The sequence below is a fragment of the Trichophyton rubrum genome (genome assembly GCF_000151425.1).
Source record: "Trichophyton rubrum CBS 118892 genomic scaffold supercont2.4, whole genome shotgun sequence".
Classification (NCBI taxonomy): Eukaryota; Fungi; Ascomycota; class Eurotiomycetes; order Onygenales; family Arthrodermataceae; genus Trichophyton; species Trichophyton rubrum.
The window spans coordinates 1,195,071-1,212,830 of NW_003456425.1; the positions used below are offsets into that span (position 1 = coordinate 1,195,071).

At 46.9% G+C, this 17,760-nt stretch overlaps 9 protein-coding genes across 10 annotated transcripts; 5 read left to right on the forward strand and 4 right to left on the reverse strand.

Annotated features, from left to right (window-relative positions):
- The first annotated feature begins 112 nt into the window (after positions 1–112).
- Positions 113–3,223, forward strand: TERG_04316 (uncharacterized protein). Of its 2 annotated transcripts, XM_047749755.1 has the most exons (6): positions 113–861; positions 931–1,193; positions 1,395–1,511; positions 1,678–1,960; positions 2,075–2,220; positions 2,294–3,223. In XM_047749755.1, the coding sequence occupies exons 1-6, from the start codon at positions 732–734 to the stop codon at positions 2,321–2,323; spliced, it is 969 nt and encodes a 322-aa protein (XP_047606243.1). In that variant the 5' UTR covers positions 113–731; the 3' UTR covers positions 2,324–3,223. The 2 variants fall into 2 exon arrangements, with proteins under 2 accessions (XP_047606243.1, XP_047604212.1); XM_047748235.1 differs by having other exon boundaries at positions 1,678–2,220.
- Positions 3,224–3,376: 153 nt separating this feature from the next.
- TERG_04317 (uncharacterized protein) lies at positions 3,377–5,516 on the reverse strand (the record flags this gene model as incomplete). Its single annotated transcript, XM_047748236.1, has 2 exons — positions 3,377–5,006; positions 5,064–5,516. 2 exons carry the CDS (start codon positions 5,514–5,516, stop codon positions 3,852–3,854), a joined length of 1,608 nt encoding a protein of 535 aa, XP_047604213.1. The 3' UTR covers positions 3,377–3,851.
- A 520-nt stretch (positions 5,517–6,036) lies between these two features.
- TERG_04318 (uncharacterized protein) lies at positions 6,037–6,474 on the reverse strand (the record flags this gene model as incomplete). Its single annotated transcript, XM_003235214.1, has 1 exon — positions 6,037–6,474. One exon carries the CDS (start codon positions 6,472–6,474, stop codon positions 6,037–6,039), a length of 438 nt encoding a protein of 145 aa, XP_003235262.1.
- A 581-nt stretch (positions 6,475–7,055) lies between these two features.
- On the forward strand, positions 7,056–7,394 carry TERG_12132 (uncharacterized protein; the record flags this gene model as incomplete). Its single annotated transcript, XM_047751137.1, has 1 exon — positions 7,056–7,394. The coding sequence occupies one exon, from the start codon at positions 7,056–7,058 to the stop codon at positions 7,392–7,394; it is 339 nt and encodes a 112-aa protein (XP_047606244.1).
- Positions 7,395–8,132: 738 nt separating this feature from the next.
- TERG_04319 (uncharacterized protein) lies at positions 8,133–9,165 on the reverse strand (the record flags this gene model as incomplete). Its single annotated transcript, XM_003235215.2, has 1 exon — positions 8,133–9,165. The coding sequence occupies one exon, from the start codon at positions 9,163–9,165 to the stop codon at positions 8,380–8,382; it is 786 nt and encodes a 261-aa protein (XP_003235263.1). The 3' UTR covers positions 8,133–8,379.
- Positions 9,166–9,186: 21 nt separating this feature from the next.
- TERG_04320 (uncharacterized protein) lies at positions 9,187–10,780 on the forward strand. Its single transcript, XM_003235216.2, has one exon. It carries the CDS (start codon positions 9,551–9,553, stop codon positions 10,628–10,630), a length of 1,080 nt encoding a protein of 359 aa, XP_003235264.1. The 5' UTR covers positions 9,187–9,550; the 3' UTR covers positions 10,631–10,780.
- A 490-nt stretch (positions 10,781–11,270) lies between these two features.
- On the reverse strand, positions 11,271–13,585 carry TERG_04321 (uncharacterized protein; the record flags this gene model as incomplete). Its single annotated transcript, XM_003235217.2, has 2 exons — positions 11,600–13,585; positions 11,271–11,499 (listed from the first exon to the last, which is right to left on the reverse strand). Exons 1-2 carry the CDS (start codon positions 13,369–13,371, stop codon positions 11,271–11,273), a joined length of 2,001 nt encoding a protein of 666 aa, XP_003235265.1. The 5' UTR covers positions 13,372–13,585.
- A 927-nt stretch (positions 13,586–14,512) lies between these two features.
- On the forward strand, positions 14,513–15,233 carry TERG_12133 (uncharacterized protein). The gene has a single exon (XM_047751138.1). It carries the CDS (start codon positions 14,592–14,594, stop codon positions 15,063–15,065), a length of 474 nt encoding a protein of 157 aa, XP_047606245.1. The 5' UTR covers positions 14,513–14,591; the 3' UTR covers positions 15,066–15,233.
- Positions 15,234–15,321: 88 nt separating this feature from the next.
- On the forward strand, positions 15,322–17,523 carry TERG_12134 (uncharacterized protein; the record flags this gene model as incomplete). Its single annotated transcript, XM_047751139.1, has 1 exon — positions 15,322–17,523. The coding sequence occupies one exon, from the start codon at positions 15,322–15,324 to the stop codon at positions 17,521–17,523; it is 2,202 nt and encodes a 733-aa protein (XP_047606246.1).
- Positions 17,524–17,760: the final 237 nt, after the last annotated feature.

A 17,760-nucleotide genomic window follows, 5' to 3' on the forward strand; every position in this document is an offset into this window, starting at 1 on the left:
GACCAGACGGCCGTCTCCCCGGATGGACGTTGCGTAGGGTCTCAAGACCTGTCCGGCCGGCTCCCTCTCGCTCTCTTTCCCTCTCCTTTCCTGTCTCGTGCGTCTTTCTTTGAGTCCAGCTCTCGCGGATGGTGTAAGTTGCCGTCAAGTCTGATAATACTCCATTGTTGCTGGATGCTGGGCTGTCTGCTGGCTGGAACAAGGGCTGGTGATGCCATGCTGGCTGTGAATCTGGCTGATGCCTCCTGGTGAATCATAGGAAGACTCTTGACTGCCTGCAAGCAAGTTATGAGAAGTGGATGCTCTCCCTGACTTCTTCTGCCTTGTGTGTATCTGTGAGTCTATCCTCTATCACCACCAACCACCAACAACCACCTCTGCCTCTGCTGCTACCACTGTCACCACCATTCTGTCTGCATCGCCATGGTGATGAGAGGAGCCTGCGGACTCTTCCATCTTCTTCCGCCGAGCAGTTAAGGAACACACTCTCTCTTCAACTGCTGTCCTTTTCTTCTCTTTTTCTCCTTTTCCTCCTCTCTTCCTCTCTGTGAACCTGAGTCCCTGCAAGTCTGCCTGCTGCCCTCACATCTGCCCCCCAATACCTGCCCTGATACCTCTGCCCTGAAGCATCAAATTCCCCCCCCTGCTAACAGCTTACCTGCCAGTCTGCAAGCAAGTTTGTTCTGTGAGAAACAAGAGCTCCCCCCTGTCAACCTGGTGGTCATATAACAATGGCTCCCAACCCCCATGGCAACCTGATATCGCTGCTCTTTTCACTCCTCATCTTGTATCCAGCTCTAGCTGCGGCCGTCGACCTCGACTACTGCGCCGATTTCAACACTGGAAGCAGCTTTAACTCTGGTAGGCATAAATATATACCCCCTTGTTGAGCTTACCCGTGTACGTGATTCAAAGCTAACATTGAAATAGTTGTCGATGGCTTCCAGTCTATCGGGGCGTGTCAGAAGACATGCGGGAATCAATACGCATTTGCTGTCCTTCAGGGGAAGATGTGCTGGTGCACGAATGCTGCCCCGAAAAACACCCTCCCGAACGGCAAATGCAACCAGAACTGCCCCGGATACCCAGATGATAAGTGCGGAAACACCTCGGAGGGCCTCTTTGCCTACATCATGCTCGACAAGAAACCGTCCACGACGATTGGTAACCCGTCATCGACCACTACCTCGTCGGTTAGTAGCACTCAGTTCTCTTCATCCTTACTCACCAGTATCATGCCTACAACCGCTGCCATGGGGGGGAATCGTTCTTCGTCTTTTTCTTCACTTTCACCTTCACCTTCTTCATCTTCTTCCTCCACCCTGCAATCCCAATCTCCTGCACCTGAACAGACATCTCAGTCAACACAGATGATTTTGACACCAAGTGTACAGACCACAAGCAGGGCCAGTGTGAGCACAGAGACTCGCACCACTACACTATCGCCTACTTCAACTTCATCGTCATCCTCATCATTATCTTCTTCTTCATTTTCTTCTACATCTTCATCTGTAGGCTACGATTCCTTCCCCTCCCTCCTCCCCCTGAAAGAGACGCGGATTATTTTGATTTTCTCACCTGCTTTTGACTGTCTTTGAGAACTCTGGCTTTATTCTGTTGTTGGTCCTTTTGAATGACGTTGAATCCTCCCCCTGAACTAACGTTTTTTTGATACAGTCCTCTACGAAAACCTCGAAAACAACATCTTCACCCGCATCGACAACTACCGATCCTACGACTTCGGTTACCACCGTAGAAGGACGGGTCACTACCATCACGGTTCCGAACACACCAGTCCAAACCGGCCCTCCAGCTGGCAACGACGGCTCCTCGCTATCCGGCGGTGCCATTGCCGGAATCATCATCGGCACTTTGGCCGTATTCGCCATCTTCACGGGCATTATTCTATGGCTCTTCTGCTTCCGTCGCCGCCAACAGGCTAAGATTGATGATAGCTACCGTTCGCCTTTCCACGAATCCCCAGTTCCACAGCCTATCTTTGAAAACACACTAAGCAGCCGCGTCCCAGCCATGAGAGTCGCTCCAGTTGCTAATGGGAATGGTACTACAGCAGGTAGTAGAGGTAGCACAGCTCGTCTGAGTATCCCCGCTTTCACCGATCATCGAATGAAGAAGGATGCCTTGGTTTACTCCCATGGAGGTCGTCATAGCAACGTTTCTCTGCAGGATAACCAGGATTATTCTCGACCCGTGTTGCGAGTAAGTCGGCCGTCCTCCCCCCCCTCTACCATCAATTCTTCGGAAATCGGTTCCCTATACTAACGAGACGCAGTTGACGAACCCCGACCCGGATGACCGTTAATCGGATACGTTCTGCTTCCAATTCCGTCACGACCAGGATATCAAATATCCTTTTTTAACGATCCAGTCACATTACAGTTCGAGCGCGTCTACCCTCTTCTTCGACATGCTGCTACCTTCTAACGGCCGTCTAACCCCCCTTTGTCCTTTGCCTTTCGCACCGATCCCATTCGTCGTATCTCACAGAAAAGCCCCTTCAGCGTCCCTTACGATCGTCCTCGAGAGCACACCCGGCCGCTCGAAATTTTTCTAAAAAAAAAGCTGATACCCCTTCATATTTCACTTTTCGAGATTGTCCTCTCCTATTCCCATAAGACATCTTCTTTCCGTCTATTTCCTTTCTAAGATACCAATATCTTTTCCTTCCATCCCCTTTCTTTCACGATGCATTTACTCGAACTAGCAACTATCATTGGCGTCAAACCGGAACTGTAAATCATGGGAATCAAGGCACTACGGGGGGCTGTTTTTGCGTTATCTGCTCTGCTCCCTTCTTTCGTCTCTGTCATTCGGCTTTGTCTTTCATATACACACAAAAAGCCCTACATGCATCCTGGGATTCACTTTTATTCCTTCGGCCCCGTCGCTCTGTACCACAACCAAAGTCCGCACATGAAACCAATCGGTTCAACTACCATCGACCCAGAACAACATTCTACAACAACATATGACAGAGGACAGGTCGACTATGGGAATTAAGTGGATTGTGTTTTTTTATTTTCACTTGTTTTCTTTTATTTTATCTTGTTCATTTAAAGTGGGAGGGAGACTCAGAAAGATCCCCCGAACTGACTGGTGGTTCCAGCAGCAGCAGACTTCTTCTCTAATGTCCCCCAGTGCTAGCTTTTGCATTTAAATAGCCCTTTGAAAGTAACCAAAGACCAAAAAAATAATTTTAAAGAGAAAAAAAAAAAAAAAACGTTAATATGTTCAATTTCACTTTTTGCTTCTGTTCTCTAAGATTGGGAGCAAGAACCCTCCCCCTCTCCGAGTCTTGCCGGATAGCTTATTGATCCTGTGTGACTTTCTGAATCGTCGTGCCCTGCATTTGCCTGAAAGAATGTTTCGGTGGGTTTGCCGAAGAATCAACTGTCTTGTCATGTCTTCCCACCGTCTTGGTGGAGATCGTGTGGCAGGGGAGTCCTTGATGATCGACGGCTTGTCGTCACTGTGTTCCACAGGAGGTGTGCAGCATGTCTCATCAGATGGAGCAGGCAAGACGACGTCTGCCTATGAGCAGAGATGCTCAATGTTTTGACGTTTCATGGCTTGACCGTGGGGGTTGTTGGTTCGAGCAATCCGTAGCAGACATGGTTAACCTTGATGGATTGATAGGTGAAGGCTGCCATCCTCAACTTTGAGATGGATGGCTGATCAAGTGGAAAAAAAATTGAACATTTCTTTATTGCTAAATCAAATATAGACCGTAGAGTGAGAGATATAAATTCACACCTATCATTACTCGTTTCTGAAAGTGGCAGTGGAATACCAATTGCCAAACTCTCGTCTCTGTACCTGGCAGCCTCTGACTACCGTCCAACAAACCTTTTCTCGACAGTCCGGAAGATAAAGTAGGTAAAGGCAGTAAAGACAGTGTTCAGGATAAGACCTACATCACCTGCTGGATTGCCAAACATGGCAGCAATGGGCCCGATATACCAGGTTGTGTTCATTCCGGGGACGGCACCAGTACCGTAGGACACGGCCATTGCTCCCACGGCTGCCACACCCCATGGAAGCCCGTTTTTGTTATCCCACGCCTGCAAGTCGTACCCATCCCGCCTCCTGAACCATTGGTCCTCGATGAACACAATGACGGAGTAACCGGCGGTCAGGTATCCAAGCATGTTTCCAAGGTTTCCAACCAACTCAACAATGTGATCTTTGCCCAGCAGAGAGAGCACAGTGATGAGCACCGCAATGAGCAAACTCCAGAAAAAACGTGGGATGTAGCGGAAGTGTTGACCCAAGATCTGAATTGACAGGCCGGCGGAGTAGTAGTTTGCGATCAAGCCTCCGATAACGGTGAATAGCATCATGACAACCAGGAACTTGGACCATCCGACAGGGTGTGATATTTCCGCTACGATTCCGCCCAAGCCATGCATGGCATATGATTGCTGGAAGTGGCTTTCCCCATGAACAGCAACAAGTCCAACGCAGGCTCCGACAATGGCCACAAAGGCAGACGAAGCGGAAAACCCGAGGAGGGTCAATAACATGATTTTCCAGTGAGGAACTGACTTTGGGTAATGGCAGTAGTAGTCGCCGATGGCTGTAGCCCAGCCAGATGTACCGGCTGCAGTGAACGATGTGTATGACAGGAAAAGAGCTGCGAAGCCTTCCCGGTGAGGATTAAACTGGATCATTTCGGGAGTCAGGTGTGGCACTGTCTGTCCAAGGAGGACACAGAAAAGTATAAATGCAAGTATCCATGAGTAACTCTCGAACTTGTGGATAAGTGAGAAGCCGAAGAAAGAGATAAAAAGGGACAGAGCGGAGACAATGTAGATGCCGACGCTAGTCGAGATTCTGTAGTCTGCGGCGGCTGGGAGTAACTGGCCGCAGACGGTAGTACTGATGACAGCGTATCCGATACCCAAGAGCAAGTTCAAGATAGATATAAGTTTAGCGCCATAATATCCGAACGAGTATCTGCAAGTTGCCATGGAACGCAGTCCAAGCTACATAAGGGAACCTGTCAGCCCGAGCACGAAATAATAGAATAGGGAAGCATTCACCTTTGCGCCCAGTACACCGCACCATGCAACCAAGAGTGCACCTATAATGGTACCGACAACAGTAGCAATTACCGACTCCTGTAAGGAAAGCCCCCATTGGGCTCCGAGGACACCTATGGGGAGGCCTCCGGGGTTGCAAAACATACTCCACCACATGAGGAATGTGTTTCGAAGCGGTGGTGGCTCCTTATCTTCTTCTTTTACCCGTTCAATTCCTCGAGTCTCAATGTGGAATTTTCGACCCAGCCATAGTTCGAATTGGCGAAGACTGCGCTCAATCTTGAGGGTCTTGATGGGAGGAGTATCGCTTGAAGAATCATCAGACTGGACTGAGTCCCCATTACGGGCTTCGGCCTTCTGGTCCAAAGACCCGGTATTCTCAAGGTCAACTTGGAACCCATTGTTTTTGTTCTCCTCTTTGAGGTTGGAGTTTTCCTTGATTGAGGAAAGCATTGTGCCGGAGAACAAGAAGGACAAAATCTCTCCCTAGCAGTTTGGCATTGAATGGGCTAGATGAGAGGGAGGTGAACTCTTGCCAGATTGCCAGAAATCCAGCGAGAAAAAGGCTTTGTTCTATATACTCCGTATCTTCTGCATTGGTTGTACATTACTGAGAGAGGTCCTACCGTCCCTTGCCATCACTTCAGCGGCGCCATCATACAAGGCAAACCTTGCCTTGCAAGAGAACAGCATATCGATATCCAATGGGAATAGCTTTTGGCATCGCCTAAGGGTTTACCGTTCAAATCCTGACGACAGCTGCAGCACCATGGCCCATACTTTTAAGTAAGATATACGGTCTTGAGTAACGTCAACAGCATGTTAGGAGTAGCCGGTCTGGATAGAAATTCAAGGGAGGGTATTTTGAGCCAATGGCTGCATTCGAGGAATCGTCTCAAATTTAGGCTAAGGATTTAGACTCTGGATTCCGCATTGCAAGACGACGAGAAGATCTCGTAAACGCCGCACTGAATCATAAGGAGAGAATCCAGGGCTGGGGGCCAAACATCTTGTCCTGCCATCTTAGAATTTCGTCCCTTGATGCGAGTGGGGGTTCTGATGCTCCATCGGTAGGACCGATATTCTTGAGGCAATATTGGCACCACGCCTCAAGAAGCTTGTCTGGAAGCCATGAAATCAAGTGCTCCATGGGCTGCATCCAAGACCATCCTCCAGCCGTAGCCATGCCAGCCGATGCATGCAGCGAAAAGGAAAGAGGGGAAATGGTTCGCTGAGAGAACAAGCCCCCAAACGAGAAAGCAAGCGTGGTAGACGGGACCAGTGGCTGCTTCAGCCATGCCCTAGTTAGTTGATCTTCCATGTGAGCTGTGCGAAAACTTCTCCCTCCCTCCCAAAATGTAGCCGAATTTTCAGTCATTGGAAGGGAGGGTAGCTTTTGCCCTCCAGCCATGATGCCTGGCTCTCACAAGGCATTGGTTAGTTAGTTAGCTAGTTAGTTATGGAGTGAACCTGCAAAGATGTGCTCGAGTGATATCACATCGGTGCGACGCCGGTGGCAGAGCTCGAGCGTGTTTCAGCTGGACTCAATTCCCAGAGTGCTCTACTTCGTAGATATGGCAGCATATCCCCCCATTTCTCAACTTTCTCATCCCGAAAGTCGTGCAAAACAAGAAGCGATTGTAGAGCTTCTCGTCATGTTTTCATATCCGCCGAAAATTCACAAACGCAAACAACAAAAAGTGAGGTTGAAAAATCCGACATCACGTGCAATCAAGGGTACCAAATGGCTGTTTTAAGGCATCAGGAAGACCACTTACCCGATCGGGCGATACCATCCAGCTGACGGGGGAGACGAGAAGAAGACGAGAAGAAGACAGTGAAGGAAGATGAACACAAGAGACGAAAATGATGAGATCGGTTCGCGGTTTGTGGCAGGCCGGCCACAGCATGGCTGCATCATGGCCGTTCTGACCAACTGAGACAGATGCAGTCCATTCTTACCCTATCCCTGACGAGGGTATCAACGCTTATATGTCTCCTCTGGGGCCAGACTTATACCTAGACCTTGATCCAAGATTCCCTCATTGTGAATTGTTTGATAGCCGTTTATTTGTGGCGGGATTCACGGCCACAGCATCTACCAAAGCACGAGCCGCCATCCATGGGATATTCCAAACCATAGGCATCATCTGCATAGATACATTACTAAAATGCCAAATGGAATATCAGATACCAAGATACTCGCTGATTGGACTTAACAGATGCCATTTATGTGAGGATAAAATAGATTTGGTGCTGGCATCAACACATTTGATGTCATGCTGTCCGGATATGCGAGTTCCTGAGCAGAATTCTATTACCCCAGCCTAAAATTTAATATACTAAACCATTTCCAGAGATGTATAGAAAACTCCGTGGAAACTATCATTAATCATTTTATATGTCGTATTCCAATGGCTTTATTCCCGGCCTGGCATATATGGCATGCCTTTAAGAAAACTATCTAAACCGGGGACTGATTGGCGGTTAAAACTGGAAAATAATCGCATGGATCGGGTCACACAGCGAAGGAAGTTGTATCACCGATTCAAGAGATATATTCTAGACTATCTTCCTGGGCAGAACTTCACTGCAAGGAACCGGTGGGGATGTGATTTGCAATCTATGTGGAATCAATGCGTCCATATTTTAGATCTAAGCCCCTTTTTCACGGGTTGAAACAAAAATGGCATTGCTGACGGCATTTCAGTGATTATTAGTACTATAGAGACAACCTAGGCGGTAGCCATAGCTTATATACTGTTGTATAAGCAGATTATCATGCGAGATTTATTAAAATATTAAATAATGGCCGAATTCATGCTTCAAGTATGGTTGTGTGCCCATTTATTGGAATTGCCAGTTGCCATTGCCTTCATTTCTTGCCCTCTTGCGATGTTGTACTAACCAAGCGATAATGATCAGATGGCGACGCTGTCTCAGATATGCCGTATAAGAGGCTTCAACATGTGAATAATATTACTGGTCTTTTTGTTCGTTGCCTTCGTAGCGGGAGGATGGCCTGGGGAACAGTTGCCCCCCAAAAACACCCCACCCCCCCCCACACACACACACACACACACACACACATTGGGTTTAGAGTCTGCGACCGCTCTATGTCACGCTGCAATAAGTCTGGTGGCGCATTTGAAAATCGCCATGTTACGGGGATTGTCGTAGTATAACTCAGAATCCCCGTAGTATAACTCGGAAGTTGCTCCAATCTGCATCACGGTCTCGCCGGACAGAGCTTTGGCTAGATAGACTTATTGCAATATCTAAACATATTTTTTATGTTTCAAGGGCCTCTGATAAATCACGGACTGGCGGCCTCTTCTTCGCCATTCTCCCCTTCCTCCTTGTTGTCTTCCTTTTCACTTTCTTCATCTAGATCTTCCAGCTCATCATTCAAAGGGCTGATCCGTTCGTCGAGCATATCCAAATCTTCCAATATGGTTCTCGTTGGTATCTTCCATAAACTAGTTCCGCACACGCGATCTTTAGTGAGTAGGTCGTCAACAAACTGGTCCATGTAGGTTAGCAAGAAGCCTTCCTTGGTGCGCCTCTTCAGCTTCCTATAGTCCGTCAAAAGTGGTTCCAGCGTTTTATATATCTCCACCGGCTCGAAAGTAAGTCGTATATAAAACGCTGCTAGCGCGCGCAGGTATTTGAAATCCCCCGTAGCTTTTAGTATTGCTGCATCAGCTCTGTCCTGTGCATCCCCTGCACCTCCATCTGCGTCCGTGCTATCCCCCCTAACCTTCAAATCCTCCTCATCTGCTTCTGGATCGTGGAAATTCAAATATTCCAATATCACTTCTTTCTCTGGCGCAAGTTGGAGGAGCTTGAAAGCAAGGCAGAGGAAAGGAGTTGGCTTCTGGCCCACGCCGTAGGTGCCGCCGATATAAGTTAACTCTACCGCTCTGTCACAAAGAGTCGCCGCATTCAGTCCGAAACACTGCTCTTTCCAGTAGTAGGAGTCCGTTATTCGATCTCGAACTGCTTTCTCGAAGAGTGTTGCTGGGTTCACGCCGCGAATCAGGGGGCCTGAATAGCCACGAGTATCGAGAAGAGCACTTGCATCTGCGCGATGATGAGACATCCTTCGGTTCGATTTCGTGCAGTTAATCGGTAAATATGTGTCGAACGCGGGAAGAAGGTCACAAAGCTACTCTCGGTGAAATGGATGCTGGCGGCCTGAAGAAATCGAAGCTTGGTGGTATTTTATCGTCGGCATCAAATTAAGGTTGGCGGGCTTTATCGATAAGCCGGTTGCCCTTCCAACCGCCATCTCAGGGCCCGTTGACAATAACTCACCAACGCTGCGACATGGGCTTCAAGGGTCCTATGAGGCAATGGGTCCATGATCTCAACTTACTTATAGCATCAAAAGCACCTCGTCCATATTCTTATTGTTTTTATTTTTATTTCTCCTAATGACACGGCTGTATCCATGCTCCGCGCCCGCATAAACCTTTGTTTACACCATGGTATTACTTAGCTCTTCTACCGTTGGAGTCGCATTATCCTCGTCAATATTCGGATTTTTCACTCTTATTCTCTTTTTATCCGGGTATGCCTTGCAGCAACAGTCGGTCAAGCATATACAAGTGGCATTGCAGCGATCACCAGCAGCAAACCCCAAAATCCAACCGATATATCCTTCAGAGCAGACATGGGATGACACCGACCTATCCCCTGAGCCAGTTGGGAGCCCTGACACCAAGAGAAAGAGCCATATTTTGGGTAGACGGACAAAATTAAGCCAAGGAGCAGAAGAATATGTGCTGGACGGGCTCGCCGAAGAAAACGAGGAGATCGAAGGAGGGATAGCCAAGTCAAAGCATGCGTTCTTACAAATATTGACGAAACCGGTCGCCTCCGACATTTGCTCTACTATACTCCTTTTCGAGAGACTTGCATCAAACAGCTCTCAGATCTCGGAGAGAATTCTTCTATATCCAAAGGCATGGGATGCTAGCTCTCCAACTAAGAGCGTCTCATCGGCTCTCGCCATCCTGAAGAAGTCAAGTACTAGGTTGAATGCTGTTGTTCAAGGTGTTGATACCTCTAATATACGACCAAAGGCATTATCGGAAACACAGATAATGAAAAAGGCATCGGAACAGCTACTTGATTACGAGCGGGTTCTGTTCTTGCGTTCTCCTGGCCATATCGTCAATATTGATAAGTTGGACCAGATGCTTATATCTGATATTGTGAAGACCATGCGAGTGGGTTCCTCTAGCATGATTGCACCTACCTGGGTATCAACTCATCTCTCTATAACCCAGCACCAATTACCTCCCGCGTTATTAGTGGCCAGTGAGACTTCCATTGGCATGGGTGGTAAAGCACCATCCAAACCTCATATCCTAAACTCGGAAACAATGCAGCAGATGAATTATGTCATGGAATCATCCGAGTCCCCTGGAAGACATCCGGGCCCCGCATATGTCTACTTTGAAAGCGGCATGGTACATAGAGGCGGCAGGGCGGACATGCATTATACCGAATGGAAGAAGCAAGTCCAGTCTGTATGTGAAGGTGTTAATCTCGGCCTTTAATCTCGAGTTCTTATGAATTAAAGGTGTGGGGGTTGATTTATATTTGCTGGCCCTGTTGAAAGATTAAGTTGGAGGTGGCATATTTGGTATTTATCATGTATTCCTATGGGGTATGATGGAATGGATGGAATTTGGGCGGCTCCCTGTCATGGATTTTGGATTATTTCTTATTGATTTTTATGCAAGATATCCGAATATTTAACGTTCGCCTGTGAACATGATGATGAACATAACGAGTTTAATAAATATATTAGAATGAAGCTAGATGATTTAAGGGATGGCTCACAGACAGTAATTAACGAAGCTATATTGAAAGGAGGCTGTATAGTGAAATATATACGTATTCTAATACATTGGATTGCCTCCTCTTTTGAATTGAGTGTCTCCCAGAAAAGGCTGCAGAATGAGAATAAACATAAGCTCGCTGCATCGACCTCGACAGAAACGCCATCCACCGACCAGACCTGATAGAACCCATAGAATGTAAAAAGGGATATCGCAATACCTGTTGATGCCAGCCGGTGAGCAACAACAAAAGTTAAATAAAAAAAATCAAAAAGGTATCAGTAAGATGTAGGAGGTTGTTAGATACTGATAATTAAATCAGGGAAATAGGCAGCACATAGAATATGCGTTCTAGTTAGGATTGGGACTGTAAGGCAGATATTTCATAACCAAGAAGGACTTCTGTCGTTGACCCTTCCCATCCTCGGTTTCCACCGGTAGAAATTAAGTACTTGCAGGCGTTATCCATGTAAAGCTGGGAAATGGTACCTGTACGATGGCCGGGTATAATGAGGAAGGGAACCGAGGATCTAGAGCTCTGGTCTTCCTTCAAGTCATACAAGCGTAAAATATCGTGAGAAGCGCTATCGGTACAAAGAATATATTAGCAATCTGCGAGAGAGATTACCAGATATTTATATTATCCGAAGAATGAGTAAAGGAAAGGCTGAAGGAGTAACTTACCAGATGAGATGTCGCCCGTTAGGCATTATTTTAACAGAGGATACAGCGCCACTTCCATGTGGGAATTTAAAGGTTCTCTGGGGATCCCGAAGGCCTTTGTGTAAACTATACTCCTCAACAGTACCATTTCGTCTACCGGCGTAGATATAATTGCCATCAGGAGACCAGCAAGCACTCATGCACCATGGTGGACTGTTTCGCGGCGTTATGCGGGCAATTGGATCTGATTGCCTACGATCCCACACTCGAATTGTCCCATCAATAGAAGCAGACAGGAAAGTGCTATTAGAATTTCCGAGAGAATTCATGTCACTCGCTGTGGCACTTTTCTCCATGGTTGTTGCTGAAGACTCCATATCTTCGGCGTGTGGGAGGCCACTCATTACGGAGTCAGATATCCCATTGACCTGGGAGTCTTCCGGCTCTTGCTTAGTTGTTTGAAGTTGGCTAGAGGAGCCTGATTCGGGGACGTTTTCGATCAGCGATTCCGAATTCGAGACTATTCCATTAGGCATTGCATTTGGAGTGTTGTCATCCGCATCTTTTCGTGGCGCCTGTTGCTTTTGTTTTATCCCATTAGCTAACGCTTGGGAGAACTCATCGTCTTCTGCTGCAAATGCGCCACCAGACGGAGCGTCAGCATCACCACCACCCTCTGCATCTCCAAAAAGCGAGTCCGCCTCAAATAGAGAATCGGCAGGAGATCCAGGCTGGTCGCCAATCTGTCCATCTTTACTATTTCCTCCGCCATTCACAAAACTTTGGTTGGTTGATGGGGCAGCACGGTTATTAGATGAATATGTGCCATTTGTTAGTGGCTTCTCCACAATCTCCCGTGGGACGGGGAGGCTTGATTCAGGACGGAATTCAATCGCGGAAACTTGTCCAATGCTTGGCCCAAAGGTGCGTTTCACTTTTCCAGTATCGAGATCCCACTCCAGCGCTCTCTTATCCCAGCTGCCTGACAAAAGCGATCTCTCGTCGTGGGTAATAGATAAAACTGATACGGCAGAGGTATGCTGTTTGAGTACTGCGATTTCTTTACCCTCGTCATGACGAACTGATTGTAATCGAATGAAACCCGATTCTAAGCCCGTAAGAAGCCATAGACCTTCTGCTTGAGCTGCAAGGGAGTATACCGGCGACATTGCAGTACCATCCATGTTCTCCCAGTAATTCACCAAGACGCCAGCCTTGACAACGCTGTCGACAAATGGATGACGCTGCGCAACAGTGAGCATGAGCTTGCTGTTGATAGAATCGACCCAGTTAAATCTTCTCACATATCCATCCGAGCCGCCGGTAAATACCCAGCGCATATCGGCTGTTGAAGTGACAGCATTGATGGAAGTGCTATGGGGAGCAGCTGTTGTCGGCACAATATCATACGTTGCAGCAGCCAGCGCTTCCGGACGGACCTGTGGCCTGTACATAAAGGGCTGATCGGGAACTGGATCGAGCGCAGGGGCCGTAATTATCACTTCAGGATTTTGTGCGTTTCTAGCATGGTGCTCCGAATCGACGATACTGGAATTCGAAGGAGAATTAGGCTCGGGCTCGGGCTCGGGCTCAGGCTCAACATCAACCTCCATGTCATCCATATCTTGCATGGTATCGTCCATGCCGCCATCTGAGCTGCCATCTTGGGATCCTTTTAAAGTGACAGACTGTATTAGCTCTGCGCCATGCTTGCTATCGCCGCGGGGCTTTGCTAAGTTGCCAAACTCACCGATCAAATCTCGATCATCGTCATCATCTAAAATTGAAGGCATTGCGAATCGACTCTGGGGAGTTTATATTCGATACCGCTCTATATAGAGAATTGAAGGGAGAGGAGGTAGGTTATTGATTCGAGGTGGTATCAATCTCCGGTGCGCCAGGAACTAGGTGTAAAAAATATAACTTGCACAGCAGGCTTCCGTGAGTAAAGAACGCATTGTCTTTAAAGAGGCTTCATGCGCCCGTACAGACAGCAAAGTAAACAGGACGTAAGAAGCCCTAATGGTCGCATGAGGAAGTCCCTGGTCGCCTTCTCGAATGGCGCAAAGAAAGCCGTAGAAGAGGTTAGCCGCGACTGGGCGCTTTGGGCGCTTCGGGCGCCTAATAGCGCTTTTGGAAAAATCTTAATCCGACTGTCTGTCCATTGGTCCACCTGATGAGACCCATTTCCATTCGACTTGAACTTGTCAACCATGAGACGAAACATGCTAAGCTGCCGTCTCTACTACGCTTTTGACCTTTTTAAGAGAATATATTCTCTTAGCTGCCGCTACAAGCCTCCATATATATACATATCAACTTCCCTTCTGGATCCATAGCGTGGCTAACCCGCGAATTTCTGCGTTTGCTGTTGACATCTCTGTCCTGTTTAATACTTGAGAAGATCGAATATGCTGGTTATGTCTCATTCTGCCTCCAATCAATTAGACCATAGATGCAGTATCCCGCATCTTGATTATATTACACCTTTTTTTTTACTCAAGATAAAGAAAAATGGTCCCAACTTATTTTTCTTGTTACCAAGGGTTTTCTTAGATTGTATCCGATATTAACATCTAGTACTAGCAACGCTAGTGTTTGCTCTCCTTACTTTCTATTCCGTCTGTCTGCCCCCTTCTAGCACCTTCTCAACATCTTGCTTTGACTGTGTTGTAGTATTTTGTCCTTCGCAATTGCCCTAGGACTAAGACACAACACCCATAAACCCCCTTCCTCTCGCTGGCTCTCTCCTATCATTATATTCTGTGCTTTGCTGTCCTCTATATACCGGCAAATTCCGCTCGCTTCACTCTTGGCTCGCTTTGTTTAGTTAATTTATATCAATCATTTCCTCTTTTCCGCGTCTCCTCTTTTTCTGTTTCCTGAACTTGCTCTATCCGACATCAACATCTCAAAATCCCATATTGGCGGTTCAAATTACCACATGATTTGAGGGCTCTTTTGCCATTTTCTCAAGGCTTGTACCACTATCGCTAGCTAGACTGAGGCAGTGATGCGAGGTCGAGCGATCCAACGCGGTAGGGGCCGCAGTCGAGGCCGAGGCCGAAGTTGGCCTGTGAATTCTCACTCGCTCAGTGAAGTTCACCCAACAGTTCATATTGATAAGGAGATTAAGGAATATGTTACCAGCTCAGATCACTCTGGTACACCTGGAACTTGGACAGCTAACCCTGAACTACCCTCTTCCGAGGAGATTCTGGGCCTTGACGATGAAGAAGTGATCTCACTTGGTGTCAACCAGATTTATGGCCCTTGGCCATCAAAGGATACTTATCTCAAGACTCACTACGAGCTACTTCGTGAGGATGCAATTGCGCCGTTAAGAGATGCAGTTGCATATTTTCGTCATGATCCAAAGATGTCTGACTCATCTCAATGCTGTATTTACGAAAAGGTAACTACTTTTCCAAGGATTGATAGGCAGACCGATTTTAACGCAGCGTCTAGGTTCATATCGTTGGGGTAACATTTGCACAAGCTGGGATTGCTGCCAGGATCCAATTTTCGACTTTCAGAGCGGGAAAGAAAATTGTATGGGAATACTCAAAGCGTCTAATGACAGGAAATATTGTTGCATTGTCTCCAGCAAGTGATTCCTTTCAGAAAAAGTGCATTGTAGCCACCGTTGCTGCAAGGCCATTAGATGGCTTGAAGGCGTCCCCGCCGGAGATTGATATATTTTTTGCGCGTCACGAAGACTTCGAGTTTAATTATCAACAGGAATGGGTTATGGTAGAGGCCCGAGTTGGGTACTTCGAAGCTTCCAGGCATACCCTGAGTGCTCTACAGAAGATGTCAGGCGAGAGGTAAACTGTCATGCCCTGTGCTGCAAATATGTCACAATACTAACAGTAAAAAAATATAGCTTTCCACTTTCAGAGCATATCTGTGATCTTAAGCCTACAATTGAGCCGCCCCAATATATAAAAGACGATCCATTGGTCAAGATGTCTAGCGTGCTACCTTCTAAGGATGAAGACCTTCAAAAGGTTAATACAAGCATCGGATGGCCTGCGCACCCCGATACTTTGGATTCTTCTCAGTGGAACGCGCTACAGCAAATACTGACCAATAAACTGTCAATTGTTCAAGGCCCCCCAGGTACTGGAAAAACTCATGTCTCCGTTGTGGCAGTAAAAGTGATGCTAGAAAACTTTCGCCAGGGTGATCCCCCCATAATCATCGCCGCACAGACTAACCATGCTTTGGACCAGCTACTTCGTCACATATCAAAGTTCGAACAAAGCTATGTTCGGCTTGGTGGAAGAAGCACAGATTCCGAAATCAGGACACGTACCGTCTTCGAATTGCGGAAAAAGACCAACTTGCCACCTGCTATTGGAGGATGCCTTGTCCCCGCTAGAAAAGAGTTACGCGATCTTACAGATCAAATTATTGAACTGCTTTCTCCATTTCGAGCAGAAAACTCACACTCACCTCTACAACCATCGCTGTTTTTAAACTTGGGAATTATCTCGATAGCTCAACACGACTCGCTCATTAAAGGAGCAGCGGGATGGATACGAGCAGGCGATCAGACTGATCCAATGTCAGTCTGGCTGGGAGATACTCTAACAAAATTCGAGTTAGTATACAGACAAGAAAATTTCGGGTTTTCTGAAGAAGAAATTGACATGGAGTATGAGCAACTGAAGGAACTTGAGGCTGAACATGGTCTGGATGATGACGACTATGAGGTCCTGAAGGGTCAATTCCTTGCTATGAGAGAGCTATTCACAACTCGAGGACCTCGCACGTATTCCGAGAAGTCCATCGAAGCTGTTTATATGAAGTATGATGATATGTGGAAGATTCCCAGTGCCGTGCGTGCTGCAACTTATTCACTCCTTCAAAAACGGGCAAAGGAAGCCATTCGTGAAAAGGTTTGTCATAGTCTAAAGAAGTACAATGTGGCATGCACAAACGCAAAGATTGGGAAATGGGAAAGGGATTCTCTAATACTGCGGGATTCACGAGTAGTTGGTATGACTACTACAGGCTTGAGCAAATACCGCGCTCTTGTTTCTAGCCTGCGGCCCAGAATCATTCTTATTGAAGAAGCGGCTGAGGTACTTGAAGCTCCTGTGGCCGCAGCATGCATGGAATCCTTGCAACACCTTATCTTAGTTGGAGATCACCAACAACTTAGGGGCAGTTGTTCTATGCAGGAGCTTGAAGGTGAACCCTTCTACCTGAACATCTCAATGTTCGAGAGGCTTGTTCGAAACAAAATTCCGTTCAAAAGATTGACCAGCCAGAGGCGCATGGCTCCAGAAATTCGACGCATCCTCTCACCTATTTACAATGATCTAAACGACCATCCCAGCGTCCTAGACCGCCAAGATGTTCCAGGGATGGGAGGAATCAACTCTTACTTTTTTACTCATGAGTGGACTGAATCTCCTGACAGCTTGTCGTCAAGGTACAATCAAAAGGAAGCAAAGATGATTGTAGGCTTCTATGTCTACTTGCACATGAACGGTGTACCCTTAGAGGATATTACCATATTGACGTTCTATAATGGGCAACGGAAGCTCATTCTCAGAGCGTTGAAAGAAAATAAACTTTTCCAAGGCCAATATACAAAGGTGGTCACCGTCGATTCCTACCAAGGAGAAGAGAACGAAGTTGTGATTCTATCTTTGGTTCGGAGCAATGAAGCAGATAATATTGGTTTTCTTGCAAATGAGAATCGCGTTTGCGTTGCGTTATCCCGTGCCAAACGAGGATTTTATATTTTTGGGAATGCTGAATCCCTTGCTATCACTAATGGTTTGTGGTGGGAAGTGTCACGAATTATGAGAAAAACACCAAAACGACTTGGATACTTCCTTCCTCTGATGTGCAAAAAGCATGGGACCAAGACATTGATCAGCAGTATGATGCCACATCCCTTGAATATAACTCCAATCCAATCATGCTAATGGCTATCTTTAGACCCAGATCAATGGTCAAATAATGATGGGGGTTGCTCCCAGAGGTGTGGAGAGGAGTTGCAGTGCGGGCATACATGTCCCCTACTATGCCATGCGTATGAGCTCTCCCAGTTCTCTTAAGTGCTTGCAAATTTACTCACTGACCTTAACATAAATAGCATCCATCACTCTAAACTACAATGCCAAGTGAACTGCGATCGAATGCTGCCATGCGGTCATAAATGT